This window comes from Mastigoproctus giganteus, chromosome 14 (genome assembly GCF_048544385.1).
Source record: "Mastigoproctus giganteus isolate SK-2022 chromosome 14, ASM4854438v1, whole genome shotgun sequence".
Lineage (NCBI taxonomy): Eukaryota > Metazoa > Arthropoda > Arachnida > Uropygi > Thelyphonidae > Mastigoproctus > Mastigoproctus giganteus.
Genome location: NC_143588.1, coordinates 91,465,932 through 91,485,832, shown reverse-complemented (window position 1 = coordinate 91,485,832; position 19,901 = coordinate 91,465,932). Strand labels below are relative to the sequence as shown.

The 19,901-nt window shown below is 35.1% G+C and overlaps 1 protein-coding gene across 2 annotated transcripts in view; it reads right to left on the bottom strand.

The window, feature by feature from the left end:
• The window catches only part of LOC150075350 (sushi, von Willebrand factor type A, EGF and pentraxin domain-containing protein 1-like), a 253,397-nt gene that overhangs the window by 159,731 nt on the left and 73,765 nt on the right, over positions 1-19,901 (bottom strand). The window contains exons 7-8 of one of the 2 annotated variants that reach the window (XM_090388279.1): positions 10,591-10,747; positions 2,659-2,835 (exon numbers count right to left, since the gene is read on the bottom strand). In XM_090388279.1, the coding sequence (XP_090244405.1) occupies positions 2,659-2,835; positions 10,591-10,747 (334 nt within the window). The remainder of the gene's footprint in view (positions 1-2,658; positions 2,836-10,590; positions 10,748-19,901) is intronic. The other variant, XM_090388280.1, reaches the window with a different exon arrangement.

Sequence of the window (19,901 nt, the reverse complement as noted above, 5' to 3'; positions counted from 1 at the left end):
CCATTAATTTGTATGTATCCCATGCATTTTTCTTCTCTGCCACATGTCTCATTAGTCCATCTGACAACCATTTAGGCCTAAACCTTGAAGAATATTTCTTAGTCGGTATGTAAAGCCTGGTAGCCACCAAGGTTAGTTCCTTGAATGCTTCCCATTTTGAGTTTGCTGTTGGTAACATCATCAGTTGGTCCCACTGTATAGAATTTAAATACTGTCTCAGACCATCATAGTCGCCTTTACGAAAACAAAAACCCTTCCCTTTACCTCTGATGGTAGTTACCTCCTTGAGTAAATCCCACTTCAACACACTGTGATCACTGCCACCTAGTGGTTCATTTATCTGCAGATTCTTAATGCATGAAGAATCACTACTGATAATCAGATCAAGAGTATTGCTCCCTCTTGTTGCCTCACGAACATGCTGATGTAGAAAACAATCATCCAATAAATCCACAAAAGCCTTGCTAGTGTGCGAGTGACCAACCCACAAATTCCAGTCAATATCTGGGAAATTAAAATCCCCCATTATAAGACTCTCTGATTTACTGGCCCACTCTATTTCCCTGTACAATATATTATTATACTCATCAGAGTCATTAGGCCTATAGCACACTCCTACTCTCAATTTTGATTTCCCTATGCTTATGTCACACCAAACTGACTCGACACTGCCCTGTCCATCGATGTCAACTGGCTTCACTTCCTTTGACTTTATGTGTTTCTTAATTAATAGCATAACCCCTCCTCCCCTCCTGTCCTGTCTATCCTTTCTATATACATTGTATTCCCCAAATTCCAGTTCCGCATTACTTATATCTGCGTGACACCACGTCTCTGATATCCCAACAATATCTGCCTTTGATGTTTTGAGCAATACCTCAAATTCATCAAATTTATTTACCAAACTCCTAGCATTGGTGTACACGCAGGTATACATGCACCTGTTTCTATTCTTAGCTACCCTAACACAACCCATGTGTTTACTTGTAACGCAATGACTACCAGCAGTCTCTGAAATATCCTGCATCTTGTTTTTCAGACTTCTGCTCATTTGAATAGAAGCAGTGCAAGAATCACTTCCACCTCTGCCAGTGGCTACTGTTAATCTATTAGTCCTTGTATCCCCCCCCCAACTAGCAGTTTTCCGACCCACCTAACACTGCCTCGACAGCATCAGCAAAAATTCTTGCACCCTTTCTATTTAAGTGTATCCCATCCCTGTAGAAGCAATCTCTCCTGTTAACAAGTACAGTCCAGGCTGAAAAAAATTCTACCCCTTGAGCCTTGCACAATCCCTCCAGGGCCGAATTGATCGATTAGGCAGCAAATTGATTAGGCAGCAAACTCAAGTAAAGGACATTCTTATCAAAACTAAAGAACTAAAATGGTCTTGGCAGGACACATAGCTTGAAGACATGATGACAGATGGACTAAGAAAATGACAGAATGGTACCAAGAGGAGCTAGAAGAAAACATGGAAGACAACAATGGAGATGGACAGATGAAATTCATGAGTTTGTGGGTAGTAAATGGATGACCATTGCACAAAACAGAAGGAACTGGAAAGTTGCTGGAGAGGCCTTCATCCTGAAGTGGATTGAAAATGGCTGATGATGATGAATCCCAGATTAATATACCAACTGTGTGGCTACATTCAGGGTAGCGGAGAATGAAAGAGACCTGGGGGTAATTGTGCAGCCAGATATGAAATTCTGCGAGCAGTGCAGACAGGCTGCCAGCACAGCTCATGGGGTTTTGTCAATGATATACAGAAACTTTGCTAGCAGGGATAAGGAGGTGATTATCCCCTTGTATAAGGCCATGGTTAGGCCACATCTTAAGTACTGTATACAGATCTGGAGTTTTCACTTTAGGAAGGCCATAGATATGATGGAATGGGTGCAGACAACCAGATGGAATGGGTGCAGGCAACCAGATTCGTGAAGGGGAAAAAAGGATACTTTTACCAAGAAAGATTCAGTTCTGCAAATTGCAGCATCTGGAGACTAGGCACTTATGGGGAGATCTGATTGATGTGTTTAAGGCCTTGAATGGATTGAGTAAACTAAATGTTGATGGCATTCTTCCTCTTTCTGAGACTACACATGTGAGAGGGCATAAATTTAAGTTAAGAAAGGATGGTTGCAGGATAGATGTGTGGAAGTTTTTCTTCAGCCAGCAGGTGGTTGATTGTTGGAACAAACTTCCATCTGTTGTTGTGGAAGTGGATGGTCTGAATAAATTCAATGAAGAACTAGACAAATTCTTAAGCGTGGTTGGGTGAAGTGTGTAGCTTTTTTGTTTTTTTTTGGGTGATGTTTTATAAGTTTGCTTTCTTGCATCATTTGCCACTACTAATACTAATTATCCAGCCAAATGAAATTCAAAACTCTTTTACTTAGGATTCTATATTCTATTTTCAGAATGACCCCTTTCATGGTAATAAGTACTACAAATCTTCTGTAGATAGCTATGGCTCTCAATAAAATTACAAGATAAACATACAAAACTGACAAGAAAATTATTCACATTATTTTTGCTACTTCTGCATCTTCTTAAAATATTTCAACAACATAAACTCTCTAAATATGAACAGTAAATTATTTCCTGATTCATAAGTTCTAATAAAAGAAGAGGCATGAAAAATAATAAACATACTATCTTTACATTCCGGAGGAGTGCCTTTCCATGTACCAAATTCACAGCGCACATCTCCTGCTGACACATTTCGATATCCTCGATAGCATTCATATATTGCAAAGCTGCCATGCACTTTTTCCCAAGATACAAGTTTTCCTGATGTTATGCTAAATAATGGTTTCCATTTACACTTTGCTATATGAATGAAAAGCAATTTTTTAAAAATATAAATAGATCACTATTAAAGAGTAAAAAGTTGAAAAATTATTTCAATTAACTTATAGTTAAATAGAAAAAATCAAATAAAATAAGACTCACTTTTTTTTTAACTGGACTAAATAGAATACATTAAATAATAAGATATTTATTGAATGAAAATTTTAAAATGAATTAAATTTAAATCAAGCCAAAGTGCAAGTTCAGAGCTAGTCTTCTTGCCCAAGCATATCAAACCAGCTCCCCTGAATTGTTTGTTTTGTGACCCCAAGTGTTTTCAAATTTTATAAGTTAACAATGTCAAACCTATAAAGAGATAATCGCAAATGGCAATACTTAAAGGAGATACTCTTATATAAAAGTTAACTAAAATTAAATTCATAAATTATATGAACCTTCATAAACAATGTTGGTTGTGAGATAGTATTTTTTTGGAAGATGAAATACATGAATATACAGTAAACCCGGTAAATATACAGTAAATATACAGTATACAGTGTTATATATATACAGTAAATATACAGTATTCGCGGGGGTTACGTTCCTGAGAAATGCCGCGAATACCGAAAAGGCGAATACTGAGTTATGGCTCCCATAGTAATAAAGGGGTTCCGTTCCAAAGTATAAAATATATAAGAAAAACTAGTCTAAAATTTTGTCTATTTATGTATTATATGTACCTTCATAATATGACTATGTACATAGTGATATGCAAGCATAAGGCATCGAAATGAAAATAAGAAACAATTTAATATTAAATGTAATATTTATTAGAAATTTCAAACAAATCTTTCAAACCAGCACCTTTGCTAACTAAAAAACTTATCCCGCCAGTTTCGCTGAAGTGTTGATAAAGGAGTTTTGCCTTTTCTCGAATGATCAGTGAACTTAAGGGAATTTTATTTTGAGTTCGGTCTTCTGTCCACAGATTTAAAGCCTTTTCCATTTTTTCTAATTTAACATCACAAGTTACAGAGCAAATTTTTAAAGCAATTAGTGCGTTTTCACGGACACTACGGCGGATTTTTTCTTCCAATTTTTTGATTGATCGTACTGTTGAGTCATTGATTTTATAATGTTTTGCCACTGAGGAGACACTTTCACCATTAGAAATTTTGTCTAATAACTCAATTTTATTCGCCAATGTCATCACCTTCTTTGATAATTTCACATTCACATTTCCCTTGTTATTCGTAGCCATATTTTGTAGGGGTTAGAAAAGAACTTGTCCACAATAAAGTCACTTTCTTCTGTTAAAACACTCGAAAAAGTCTGTTTACACTAACACATTACAAAACAGTAGATTTTTAACTTTTGTAAGCATATCAATATATAAATTGATAAATTTGTTCAATTTATAAGCATATAAATTAAAAGCAAACCATGAAATCTTCCATGATAAGCGCATAACACATACTGAACAAGGATTAGCAAGAAACATCCATGCTCGCGATTTTGTCACCCACTGAGCGCTGTTTTGACCGGGAATGATGATTTTAGCCACGCCCATGTTTTTTATGGCGGAAAATGTTCATGGCGATTTAAAATTCACATTTTTTTAGGTTTCATTTTATATTAAATCAGCGACCACGAATACATGAAACCGCGAATACAGATACTGCGAATAGCGGGGGTTTACTGTATTTAACATATTTCTTTAATATATATATAGGAATGAACTGGCATCTTTTTTTCTCAGGGATACAACGTTAACTTCCTAATGGGCAGTTAATTAATTCCTAAATTAATTTCTAACATGGACTTCTTTTTGATAACTTTGATTTTTAATTTCCAGTTTAAGATATGATAGACACTTTTGGAATCAAGCAGCTGCATTGATCTTTCTTTCCCTTCTAAAGCTCTACTTTTCCTTATAATACTTATAAAAAGCTTTAAAATGTTGTGTTACTGTGGTGAAAAGTAATTAATACATAAAATTTCATAATGAATTTTTACTTATTTTTCCTGAGATATAATTGTTTGTTTGTTATTTGGAGCATTAGCAACTAAGGCCATATTGCTCCGGGGATATGCGGTGGTCATTCCCTGACCTTTCTGCATACTCCGTATTTGGTAGTGATGGGCTCGAACCCCGGTTTAATCAAGAAGCGTGTGCTACGCACTGCTGCTCCTTCCCACCTGGTTACGGAGACGCCCTTGAGATATAAAAATAAATGCATGTGTTTAAAGACTTTTGTAATGATTTCCAAACATTAACAGGAAAACCAAATGTAATACAAATCAGTAAAATAAGATGGAGTCAAAAGTGTTAAAATATTTGATTCCAGGTAAAAGGGGTTGTGCACATGATACTTTTATTAAATAGTTTTGTAAGTTATATGTAATCTAAAAAATAGGCATATAATAATGTACAGTAACATCATATTCACCTCAAAATAGGCCTTCATGGGGAGCACAATGCACCATCCTCCCCACAACGTATGGAAAAATGCTCCAGTTCAAATTCTGTCAATGACCTGAAGAATCTTTATGGGCTTTTCTCAAAATATGGTTGAGTAAGCTGGTCTCAGGTGAGGGCTGAATGGTTTTTTCCTTCCCAAAAATTTGGGTTTTTTTCATACAGCAAACAAGCAAATCAATCGCAGAACAGATGCAATTCACAGACATAATATATACTGCACAATAAATCGAAGTCACTACTGGTGCACCTAAAACCCTACAGCAACAACAGCAGTCTCAAAATGGAACATAAAAATAAAAACAAAACCTAAACTTGATATTATTAAATCTGAAGAGGTGGTTACTACTCTAGGCTTCAGTGAATTGTGTCTGTTGATTACATCAATTCTAAGATTAGTTCTTCCTTTTTTGCTGGATGAAAAAACCCAAGTTCTCAAGTAATAACTATGCAATCCTCTCCTGCAACTGACTAATTCAAACACAGTGTGTAAAAACAGCTTTCAAAATTTTGCCATTTTTGTGGGAGGAACCTAGGTTGTTGTTGTTGTTGAAGTGGGGTTTATTGGCGCAAGGGCTGCTATGGCCAAAATGCGCCTATAACTTAAGATTGTTGGTCTATATATGAAAGGAATTGTTTTAGAAGTGACTGTATACGTTTATCATTTTTAAGTATTTAAACAGTTCTGATAGATTGGCGTCATCTCCAAGTATATCAGCTAATTGAAAGGGTTTTTGTGAGTTGATTAAAGATCTGAAACATTCAATTCTAGCTGAACCATAGTGTGCACATTCAATAATAATATGTTTCACTGTAAGAATGGAACTACAATGCGAGCAGAGAGGAGGCTCTTCTCCTAGCAGTAAAAAAAGGTGCATTAGGTGCGTATGACCAATTCGTGTTCTTGCAAGCACGACCTCTTCGTGCCTGGTTAATCGGGAACTAGATCTCCATAGCTGTGGGTTTTGTTTTATTTCAAGAAGTTCGTTTGATATCTGATTATGCCACTTTTTAGACCACATCTCTGTACATATCCTCCGTATGATTGGCTTGTAATCAGAAAAAGGAACTGGGATGGGATCAAAGCAAGCAGGGTGTTTTGCTGCTTCATCTGCACGCTCGTTTCCGGGAATTCCGACGTGGCTGGGTATCCAGCAGAACGTGACAGTCAGCTTATTTTTATTGAGGTGATATAACTGTGATCTGATTTGTGTGAGAAGTGGATGGGAATTTTGTGGTTTTTCCTGTAGGGCATTCATTGCACTTAAAGAGTCTGTGTATATTATGACCTGGATATTTAAAAGATCATTAAGGAGATTTAGAGCCATTTTGATTGCATATAATTCGGCAGTAAATACACTGCATTCACATGGTAATTGTACAGAAACAGTGGATGTAGGACTGATTACTGCAGCTCCCACGGATATATCAGTCTTGGATCCGTCTGTGTATATATGAAGACTGTGAGCATTGGTCAATGCATGGTCCGCATGTAACTGTCTAAGATTGTGATTTGATAGGGAGTGTTTTCCCCACTGTAGAAAATAGTTATCGCAAAGAGGTATATACATTGCCCATGGTGCTTGTAATACATCTGCAGCTTGAGAGATGTTTCCTAGACAGATGTTCCAATTTTTGGTTAACTCTTGTAGCCGGATACCAGCAGGTTTGTTTTCATTGGGTTTATTTTTATACAAATTTTCCCACTGAGGTTCAAACAGATATGTCCAGATGGGGTGAGAAGGGAGGCTATGTAGTTTGGCTGCATAGTTAAAGAGCAATACTTTTCTCCTAAGATGTAGTGGTGGTTCATTGGCGTCTATATACAAACTTTGCACTGGGGAGGTCTTAAAGGCTCCTAAAGCAATCCTCAGAGCACTATGCTGGACTGGATTGAGCCGGGCTAGTACTGTCTTACGCGCAGAGTCATAAACTGGGGCTCCATAATCTAGTTGAGATCTTATTAAAGTACGATATAAGTGTAAGAGTGTGAAGCGATCGGCTCCCCATGTCATAAAAGAGATAACTTTGAGAATATTCATCTTTCTCATGCACTGAGTTCTCATTTGCATTATATGTGCTTGAAAGGTAAGTTTAGTGTCCAGTACTAAACCCAAGAACCGGATATTGTTGCTAAGTGGTATTAGTTGGGCTCCTAACCTTAGCTCAGGATCTGGATGAAGCTGTCGCTTTTTACAAAAGTGAATAGCAGTTGTTTTTGTTCTGGATAGGCGATAGCCATTGTGGGATGTCCATGACTCTATTTTGTTTATTGAGAGTTGCAGTTGGCGTTCAATGGAGCGCATATTTAGTGAATGGCAGGATATCGTAAGGTCGTCTGCGTATAGATAAGTGTCGACATTAAGCGGAATATTATCTGTTGCATTGTTCAGCATAACTGCAAAGAGTGTTGCACTAAGAACTGATCCTTGTGGGACCCCTTCTTCCTGAACAACCTTTTGGGACAGTGTATTGCAATAACGCACCTGAAATGTTCTATTTTGGAGAAAGCTCTGTATGATTAGTGGTAGCTGGCCCCGAAGTCCTGTGGCATAGAGATTTTGAAGTATGCCATAACGCCAGGTTGTATCAAAGGCTTTTTCAATGTCCAGGCAGACCATGACGAGATGTTCTCTACGGATAAAAGCATTCCGTATGTTGGATTCTGCCTTGATCATAAGATCTAGAGTTGATCGATTTTTCCTAAAGCCATATTGATTCTTGTCCATTACCGAATAAGATTCTAGGAACCAGACTAATCGAGCATGAATCATTTTTTCCATTATCTTACCAAGGCAACTGCTGAGACATATTGGCCGAGAGTTTTGTGGTTCTGATTGATCCTTTCCAGGTTTAGGAAAGGCTAGGACAATTGAGTGGCATCAAGAAAGAGGGAAGTAACGGGAGGAACCTAGGACTTTTCCAAACTGTATGGAAGGACAGAAATTGTAACCACTGTACTACATGCAAGAGTGGTAAAAATCGAAGGCGGAGTTCAAAATGAACTCTACCTTCCTAAACAAAGCTTAGTAATGTATTCATGGTATTGAACAATGATCTGTAATCATTTGTATTTTTTTGGAAGAAATTAATATTAACTCATTATGCACAAAATTAATTTAATTTAAACTAAAAATGCATTTTGTCCACACTACTTGTTTGAGGTGTGCAAACAGGACAACTCAATGTGAAAGGATCACAATATGAGATGTACAATGATATATTTATGCAAAATCTGCTTTACTGCAGCAATAATTCAGACACAGCATAGGTTTGTTAAGGGAAAGTCTTGTCTGACAAATCTGATTGGTTATTATGATGTGGTTACAAAGGAACTGGATGCAAAAAATAATTTTGATATCATATATTAGGATTTCAGGAAAGTTTTTGACACTGTTGTGCATGGAAGACTATTGTACAACTTGGAGCAGAATGGTATTAAGGGTAAGTTGCTACAATGGATAAAAGGATGGTTAAGTGGGAGTAGACAGAGGGTGGTAATCAATGGGTGCTGCTCTTTATGGACTAATGTTATTATTGGAATCCCACAGGGTTCGGTGTTGGGTCCACTGTTGTTTTGTATATTTATCAATGATATTGATGAAGGTATATCAGGCTTAATGTCGAAGTTTGCAGATGATACAAAGGTTGGCAGGGTTGTTAACGACAGTAATGGGAGTGTACTACTGCAACAGGATCTAGATAATTTGGGCAGATGGGCTAAGAAGCGGCAACTGAAGTTTAACCTTGACAAATGCAAAGTACTGCATATGGGTAGAAGTAACCCCAGAGAAACATACCAACTGTGTGGTACTACACTTAAGGTGGTAGAAAATGAAAAAGACCTGGGAGTAATTGTGCAGTGAGATATGAAGTTTTCTGAGCAATACAGACAGGCTGCCAGGGCAGGTCATGGGGTTTTGTCATGATATATAGGAATTTTGCTAGCAGGGAAAAGGAGGTGATTGTCCCTCTGTATAAGGCAATGGTCAGGCCACGCCTTGAGTACTGCGTACAGGTCTGGAGCCTCATTTTAGGAAGGATGTCAATTTACTTGAGCGTGTACAGAGAAGGGCAACAAGATTGGTGAGGGGAATGAAGGGGTCCTCTTACCAAGAGAGGCTTAAGTTCTGCAAATTGCAGTGGCTGGAGACTAGGCACCTGCGCGGTGATCTGATTGAGGTGTATAAGGCCTTGAATGGGTTGAGCACGTTGAATTCTGATGGGATCCTTCCACTTGTTCAGATTACGAACCTAAGGGGGCATAAATTCAAATTAAGAAAGGACAGATATAGAATAGCTGTGTGGAAATTTGCCTTTAGCCAGCGGGTGGTTAACTGCTGGAATAAACTTCCATCTGTCATTGTGGAGGTTGATAGGTTGAATAAGTTTAAGGAGGAGCTGGACAGGCATTTGGAGGGAATGGTGTAATTTTTTTTTTTTTTTTTTTGGCTGATGCTGCATAAGCTCATACACTTGCTTTCTTGCATCACATGCCACTACTACTAAATTTCAATCTTAATTTTTTTTTATTAATTGTAATTGCTTTTAAGGGAATGTTTGTTTGTTATTTAGTTTTTAGAAGCATTAGCAACTAAGGCCATATTGCTCCAGGGATATGCGGTGGTCATTCCCTGACCTTTCCGCATCCTCCATATTTGGTGGTCACAGGCTTGAACCCAGGTCTAATCAAGAAGCGTGTGCTATGCACTGTTGCTCCTGCCCACCTGGCTACGGAGGCACCTTTTAAGGGAATATTCTGTAACAGTCAAAGTTAAGTAAAACCTAACCACATCTACAGAACTAAGAGCATTATAAATTTTTTTAAATAGCACTTCAAATGTACATATAGAAAACAATGGAACAAACAAAAAAAAATAAATATATAAAATGCTACATTACATTAATACCAAACCTTTTTTATACTAAACAAAAACTGTTTTATCTGTTTTCATCAAGTAGTATTTTCTTTTTATTAAACTTTAAAACTATATCTGTCTTCATCAAGTAGTATTTTCTTTTTATTAAACTTTAAAATTATTCCAGGCCTTTAGCATCCTTTACAGGTAAGTTTTCAAAAATCTGAATAGTATTAGGGAAATTAACAGCAGTGAAAGGGTGACAAATCAGCTCCACTTCAATAACATAAAATTGTGGAACAGATATAGTTAATACCTTTATCAAGAAAAACTGTTACATAATTATTTCAAGGTTACAGGTAGCACATGGCAAGAATTCTCTACCCAAAATCAATTAGCTGTTTACTTAAGCAAAGCAGAGTATCACAACATAGAAGTATTTACTGATGCACTTACCTGGAATACAGGAAGGAGATGGTTCCCACTGGCCATTCACACAAGTAATTGTAACTTCTTGCACTGACCTACCTAATGGCTCATAATTCTTGTTACATCTTAGAACCAATTCACTTTCATCAGGAAAAAATACATTCCGTAACACCTTGAAAGACAACTGTAAATGAATATTATGGCAATTCTGTATGTAAATTTATCAAGATATCATATTTAGATTTATTTCAAAAAATCACAATAATAACAAATGAATTAACAATATATTAACAGCAAAATATTTTTAAAACCTAGAAAAATTGATGCTAGATTTTTCCCAAAAAGTTTCTGAATTTTTCCTCAGATGAAAGATTCTCGATCTGGTGCTTTGGCACTGTGATATATGAAAACAGATATTCATATAATAAATAAATGATTAAATTTGCAAGTCAAAATAATTGAGTTTACTCTCGGAATACAAACAATGTCAGTACTGGGTCCCCCCCCCCTACAAGACTGATATAAGCTGCTATACATTTTAATGATATTCGGCATTATTTTAACTCATTACCACAACATATAACTAGCTATACATTGTAGTAATGAATCATGAGACCACGAAGTAGATAGCAAGAACACAATTCAATCACTCTCGATTCGGAACTTCTTAGGGAACAAGAAGGAATCCAAATTTAAAAATGACTGTTGAAAATATGCTGACTAAATTTTGAAAGTTGAATGGCAACTGCGAGTTTGAAGATGCAAATCTTATGATAGTTCAAATGGGATTGTAAGAACAATCCCATTTGAACTATCATAAGAATCAAGGAAGGTGGCTTGTCAACATAATTGCTAATTATGGTTGGCCACTTAAAAGAGAGAGATTGAAGAAAGGAATAACAAATTAACACACAGATCACAGAAATAATAAAAAAACCCACAGATTTCATTTCATATAACCCATAAAATTACTTCTAGCATCTCATAAACAACACATTGTATATATACGTATTTTGAAATTGGCATGTCAGCTGACATATGGCAGAGATATTTGCTACAGAAAGTAGTTCCTCTTAATTTATATTATATTATACTATACTATATCATACTTAATAGTTCTGGTTATTTTTATTTTTAATTTGAATAGAGTTTTTGTAGGTTACTACTTAATATACGTAAAACCGTTGTTTCGTTTGAATCTTGCAGCCATTGTTTTCATATAGAGAATGTTAGGGAATTCAAATTTTTAATTGTGGTAAATAGGTAGCTCTAACATAAAACTAAATAGCATAATACGTATCACTGCATTTAGGATTCTATTAGAGAGCGCAGTATTGATAATTAATTAATTAAATTTATTGATCTTATTAATTTTCAATATCATGCCCCAGAGTAGAGCAGCAAAGAAACAGGCACAAAGTGGCAGGAGCGCTGTGACTCGGAGGAGAACTAAGAGGACAATTCTCCAATGCATCACAGCCAAAAAAAATGTGCAACTTGTGAAATATTTGCTGAACTCTCTGGAACAGAACATGATCTAGCCAAGGAGGACGTCTTTGTGTGTGCTAGGTGCAGAGTGTCTAGAAATTAGATGCCAACTCAGCATTCTGATGGGCAACTATGAGAGCTTGAGGTGTAGGGTTGATGTCCTTGAAGAAATTAATATGAGGGGTCCATCAAGCTCTCAGCTGCCCAACTCAATGCCAGAGCTCACTCTTGTGCATCAGGCAACACTGCAGAAATCTCCTAGGCAGAATGCGCTGGTCCCACAGGAGTTAGTTATTGTCGGTGACGCTATTGCCAGGGAGACGCGTAATATATTGTATAAAAAGGATAGATGGAATAGGACCAGGGTATGTCTGCCAGGGGCAGACATATCCTGGTGTTGTAGAGCAGATATCACCTTTTAAGGGCACAAAGGCTGATATCGTTGTACACGTTGACACTAATGACATTAAGAGTAGGAGATCTGCAGATTAACTTAACAAGTAGAAGTCAATGTTGAAAAAAAAAGTCATGAACTAGGGTTAAATTTGAAAGTGTCTGCAATTCTGTCCAGACACAATAGGAGGGAGTATATGATGAGAGCTTTGTCAATCAGTTTGGCTGGAGACTAGGCACCTGCGAGGTGATCTGATTGAGGTGTATAAGGCCTTGAATGGGTTGAGCACGCTGAATTCTGATGGGATTCTTCCGCTTGCTCAAATTACGAACCTGAGGGGGCATAACTTCAAATTGAGCAAACAGTTGTAGAATAGATGTGTGGAAATTTTCCTTTAGCCAGCAGGTGGTTAATTGCTGGAATAAATTTCCATCTGTCGTTGTGGAAGTTAATACCTGAAATAAATTCAAGGAGGAATTAGATAAACTTTTAGAGGGAATGGTTGTGTGAAATTGTTTTTTTTTTTTTTTTTTTTTTTTTTTGGCTGATGCTACATATGCTCATACACTTGCTTTCTTGCATCACATGCCTCTATTACTATTACTACTACTACTACTATTTTATGGTTAATTCTTGTACATGTGTTTTCTGTCCTGATTTTGAAATTAAACATTATTATTATTATGGATTTATTAATTTTTTTCATTAATTTTATTGATTAATTTTTTGCTTTGATTATTACTATAATTTATCTGCTTATTCTTTTATTTATTTGATAAAGGAAATTAATATGTACACAAAAGTAAGTTTGAAATTTTGTGCTTTTAATAGTACTATGAGTGGGTTAAAATGGAAGAATCTATTATTTTTGTGTTTGCATTTTTTGAACATATCTTTGTTTTTTTCATTTTTGGCAAAATAAATATATTTTATTTTAAACAGTGTATAAAAAATAGCATTTTTTAAATATTTTAAATTTGTATTAAAATATTTAAAAATGACATACAATAAGTAATGCAATCCACTAATAAAAGAAGAAAAACTGGGATACTAGTATTTCTAGTACTCCAGTCTTTCTGGGATACTAGAAATTTAAAAAAAAAGTATTAAAAAAAAAAAACTTTCCAGAAATTAAAAACACATTGGCACCTGTCAATGCTGCACAACTGTTTTTGTAACAGGAGTGTGACTGTGATGGGTTAAATAAACAGTTAAAAAGGCACAGAAAGGAGGTATTTATAGTTATTAAGTCCATAGGGTGCCTGAAGGGAACAGCTTTTAATATTAAGAATTTAAGAGGAGGATGGTTGGTTAGGGTTGTCTAGAAGTTCGTGGATTTTTCAAGGTCCTTTTCAGAGCATTTCCTATAAATATTTAATTTATTGCAGCAAACTTGGGTGATTGATTTATTGTATTGCTACAATTAAAGCCTTATATACACCTACTTTTACTCTGAGATCAATGGATGATTGTTAAATAACATAGGGGTTAGAAAGTGGAGTGAGAGAAGGGTGTCTGTTGAGAGATAAGCAAAGGAATATGGGATTGCTACAAGATCAGGGACTCAAATTGAGATTATGCTATACATATATTCATCCTTTTTTAGAACATGCAAAACTCATTTTTAAATTAATTTAATAAATAAATTTAAAAATGGAGAAAAGGGAGGTCTTGTCTGACCAATTTGATTGAATACTATGCTGTGGTAACAAAGGAACTGAATGCCAAAAATAATTTTGATATCATATACTTGGCTTTTAGGAAAGCTTTTGATACTGTTGCACATGGAAGACTGCTGTACAAATTGGAGAGGTATGGCATTAAGGGCATGTTGCTACAATGGATAAAGGGATGATTGAGTGGGAGATGACAGAGAGTGGCAATCAATGGACACTGCTCTTCGTGGACAAATGTTATTAGTGGAGTTCCCCAGGGTTTGGTGTTGGGCTCATCGTTGTTTTGCATATTTATCAATGATATTGATGAAGGTATATCAGGTTTAATGTCGAAGTTTGCAGATGATACAAAGGTTGGCAGGGTTGTTAATGACAGTAAAGACTCCAACTGGATCTAGATAAGTTGTGCAAATGGGCTGAGAAGTGGCAACTGAAGTTTAACATTGACAAATGCAAAGTACTGCATATAGGTAGCAATAACTGAAGAGAAACGTACCAGCTGTGTGGAACTACACTCGGGGAAGTGGAAAGTGAAAAAAACTTGGGGGTAATTGTGCAGTCAAATATGAAGTTTGTTGAGCAGTGCAGATGGGCTGTCAGGACAGGTCATGGAGTCTTGTCAATGATATATAGAAATTTTGCTAGCAGGAACATGGAGATGATTACCCCATTATACAAGGCAATGGTCAGACCACACCTAGAGTACTGTGTACACCTACTGTGTACCTAGACCTAGAGTACTATGTACACCTAGAGTACTGAGGCCTCATTTTAGGAAGAATGTAGAATTGCTAGAATGAGTACAAAGAAGGGCAACAAGATTGGTGAGGGGAACAAAGGGGTACTCTTACCAAGAAGGCTTAAGTTCTGCAAATTGCAGCACCTTGAGATTAGGTACTTGTGAAGTGATCTGATTGAGGTGTACAAGGCGTTGAGGTTGAGCAAGCTGAGTGCTAATGGGATTCTTCCTCTTGCTCAGATTAAGAACCTGAGGGGGCACAGTTTCAAACTGAGGAAAGATAGTTGTAGAATAGATGTGCAGAAATTTGCCTTTAGCCAGCAGGTAGTTGATTGGCGGAACAGACTTCCATCTTTTGTTGTGGAAGCTGATAGCCTAAATAAATTTAAGGCTGAGCTGGACAGTCATTTGGAATGAATGGAGGGGTGAAATAGGAGGTTGTTTTTTTTTTGGCTGATGCTGCATAAGCTTGCTTTCTTACATCGTATGCCTCTACTAATGCTAAAGAAAATTCAGATAAAAAATTAATAGAATATGAAACAAAAGCAATAAAGATGAGCAATAAAATCAACAGAAATTATTCTTACTTCGAGAAGCAAATTGTAACAAAAAAATTTTTCAGGTCATACCAAAATCAATAATTCATTAAGAGGAAGAGATAAATTTTGAATGGAAGTAATGAATAGGCTCTTGGATTGTTTGATAATCCAATTAATGAAGAAGAAGAGTGAATCATATGAACACATTGGAAAAAGATTTAAACTTCATGCTGATCTGACACGAAATACTGACATCGATGAAGATTACATAAAACTCAAATATGCCACTACAATGAGAACATCGACAACAAACTGGTTAATGAGTGTCATCAATTCAAAGAGTATTTATTTAAGACTCATCAATGCACAAGAAACTTGAAATGCCCTGAAATCTTACAGTCATATATGAAGGAAACTTGATAGAGGTTCCCAAATTTGACAACAATCCTAAAAATTTACATGACATTACCAATAATGAGTTGTGAAGCTGAAACTTTTCTAAACTATCAATAATAAAAAAACAAATTTTGATCAACCATGCTACAGGAAATCTAGACAATTATCTTTCTATTCTCTCTAGAGAAAATGATATTACAAAAATCGTTGTCATATGAAGAGGCGATCAAAGAATATGCAGCCTTTCTTGTAGGATAAAAAAGTATTATAGAGGTGTGTCGGGCAGTTAATAAAAAGATTATGTTATTTTTTCTGTATTTTGTGATGTTTGTGATATTTCTCAGCTTTTTTAAATTTGTAATTTGTTGTGATTTCTTTTCTCATTCTAAATAAATATTCACTTTCATACTTAATTTTATATTCACAATTTTGAATTCCTTTTCTTAAAGGGGGCCCCAAAAATTGTATAAGCTTCTGGCCCCACAAAACCTGGATCTGCCCCTGCTATAGTGGCTGTATTTATTTTCTCATTACCAATCCAATATTAACAGCAAAAAGGAGGTACACAGCCCTGTTTGCCTCCTATTGATATTATAAACCATTCTGTATTTTTATCTTCCACTCTGGATGCTGCTAAGTCCTGATATAAGAGCATATCATTATTTTTTATGTATTCCATATTGTTCTAAAATATTCCACATTGCCTGTCTGTTAATGCCGTCAAAAGCCTTTTTGAAAATGATGAATGTCAGCTGAATAGGTGATTGCCATTTTTATATTGCACAAACTTCCTTTTTGAAAACCTGCTTGTTGTTATGTAGTATATTTTCTATCTTAGTCTGAATTCTTTTTAATATTATTATTGATAATATTTTGTTCGATTCTGACAGGAACATCATACCTCTCCAGTTATTGCATAGGGTCTGGTCTCCCATTTTATATAATTTTATTATTACAAAATAGTATTAGTACCACCACGACATTATATTACTAAACAGCATTAGTACTACTGTTAAATTATTTCAGTAACTGAATTGATATAATTCAATGCAACCATTACTAATTTGCAAATAAAATATTCTGTGTTACAAATGAAACTAAAAACAAAAACAATCACTTTAAAATTTAGATTTGCAATTTTTAAATGTTTAAAGAGTAATGATATGTTTATATTGAGCATATGGTCACTAACAAAGGTTTTATGACGGTACTGGTTTTATATACAAAGATAAGAACTGTTACCAAAAAATAAAATAAAATAAAAATAAATAAATAAACAATTATTTATTTCTAAGAGTGGCAAGCTACACACTTTCACAATAAGTTTCCATGTAAATTGAGGAAATTTTGTAATATAACTTTATAACACAAGGTTGGTTCAAAGGAAAAAAGCAAAAGTGGATAATTATTTGGAACTATGAATTTAATGTGAAATCATCAATATGGAAATTACTTTGCATTAGTCAGCATTCCTGAAATGAAGCTCTTGTCTGTTTTCGGAGTGTGTAGCCTATAGCCTAGTGTTTCTCAACTTGTGTGCCACAGCACACTGGTGTGCCGAGTATGCATCAAGTGTGCCGCAAAAATGCAAATAAAAAAAATTAATAAATCCAAGTTTTATAATAAAAATTAACTCAAATAAAAAATTTATTTATTTACGCTACGACGATCTGAGTTCCTTCCAGCGGTCAATGTGACGTCACGCTTAATTCTAGTACTAGATCTGTTCACCTTTAATCACCTGTTGATTCTTAGTATAGATCTGTTCACTTTTATTCACCTTTTGATTCCTAATACTAGAATTGTTGTTCACCTTTATTCAGCCATCCTTATAACTTGAGAGTTTCTCCCAGGCACCCCACAGTGCATTTTGCAGTTGTATAATATGTGAGTAAAGCATAGGACTAGGAATTAAGTGCAACTTGTAAGCAACATAGTAAGAAATTTCCTTTTTGTTTTTAAAGTACTTTTTGTGTTTTTATCTCTAAAACGTCATATTCAGTTAATTCGTATAGAACAGGTGTTTTCAATTAACTGTATTAGTTTCTAGAAGTAACTTTAATTTTTTTTTGATATTATTAGCGATGGATAAATATTTAGTGAAGAAAATCAGGAGAGGCAACTTGATAATATGGCTAAAATATCTGAAAAAGCACAAGAAGCCAGCTATTTAGTAGCCGAACTGGTGACAAAAAAAAAAAAAAAAAAGAAATCTCACAAGATTGCAGAAAGTGTGAGTTTACTAGCATGTCAGGTAATCATGAAAAGCATTTTGGGAGAGGAAGCTGAAAAAAGAATAATGACTATACCACTTTCAAAGAGCACAATTAGGCGGAAAAAAACAAATATTCGATGATATTGAAGAACAAGTTGTTCAACATATTAATAATTTTGGGTGATTGTTTGCATTGCAAATAGATAATTCTACAGATATTAGCAGGAAAGCCCAATTAATAGCATTTATCAGGTTTATCGAAAACGACGATTATTTTTTTTTATTTTTTTTTTTTGTTCTAAAGAACTCACTTAAAGGACAACTGGCCAAGGTATTTTCTAAGTAATGAATAATTATTTACAAAAGTGTGGCATATTATGGAAGTCGTGTGTTGGCATTTGTATCAACAGTGCTCCCGCGACGACTGGAGCACTAAAAGGATTTGTAAACTTAGTAAAACAACACAATTCAAATATTATTATAACACACTCTCTTATACACAGAGGAGTTCTAGTAGCAAAGACAGTCGTACACGATTTTTATACACAGAGGAGTTCTAGTAGTAAAGACAGTCATACACGATTTAAAACTTGTACTTGATCAAGTGGTTAAAATGGTCAATTATAGCAAAAATACGTATTTTCCACAAAAAATATGTATTTTTGGAAAATTATGCGAGGAACTGGAGTCTGATCATTTTTCTTTAATGATGCATACTGAGGTTTGATGGCTATCAAAAGGAAATGTACTTATGCATATGGACAAGTCGCATGAGGAAATGCTCATATCTTTTTCACTGGAGCAATCAGAATTTTGTGATTATTTAAGTGATGAAATTTGGTGCTGCAAATTAGTTTTTCTAGCAGATTTATTCACACAGCTAAATAAATTAAATATCAGTATGCAAGGCTCAGAGGGAAATTTACTCACTTCTACTGACAAGTTGCTTGTCTTTAAACAAAAGTTGAGTACTATATGGAAAAAAATATGTAAATGAAAAAAATTTAGAAATGTTTCCCTTGACTGCCAAAACGAATTAGACTAAAATAATTAATGTAATAAGCAAAACATTAGAGCTGTTAAAGACAAAAATTGAGCATTACTTCCCATCCCTTGATGCCAAAAAATATTTGTGGATAAGAGATTCACTTACAACAAGAAACCTTCTAACGTTAGAACGTAATTTACAAGAGGAAGAAGAATTGGCTGAGATCCGTAGTGACCAATTGCTGGAAATTCACTTTAATAACACTAATATTAGCAAATTTTAGAGCAATATTCAAAATTAATTTCCACGAATTTCGGAAAAGGCAATCAGAATTTTATTGCCGTTTTCCACAACAAACAGGGTTTTCCGCTTTAAATGAGATTAAACAAAAAACAGAGAGAGAGAGAGAGAGAGACTAAAGTTCATTAGAAGAGGAGCTGAGAGTAAGCCTATCCACAATAAATCCTCATATTAAAAAACTGTGTGCCTCCCATCAAACCCAACAGTCTCACTGATAAAATGTTATAATTGTATATTTTTTGATTTTATATATAATTATGTTAATTTTTTTATATATTTTCTTTTAAATTTCATGTATGTATGTTCTTTTAAATAATTTATTTTCTTTAAAATTTCTTTTAAATTTCATGCAATGTTCAAAAAAGATACATTGTATTATATATATATATATATATCATAAATATAATGAGCCAAAACATTATGACCAGCGAGTCGTTATGCAAATCGAAGCAACAACAGGTGAACTACGGCACGTGCATGATCAGGACACGGTATAAAAAGCACTTGATACTGAGCTCTGTTAATCAGTATTACTCTTGTTCTTCAGATGGGAAAGGCAGCGGACTTAAGTGAGTTTGACAAAGGCGAAATTGTAATGGTCAG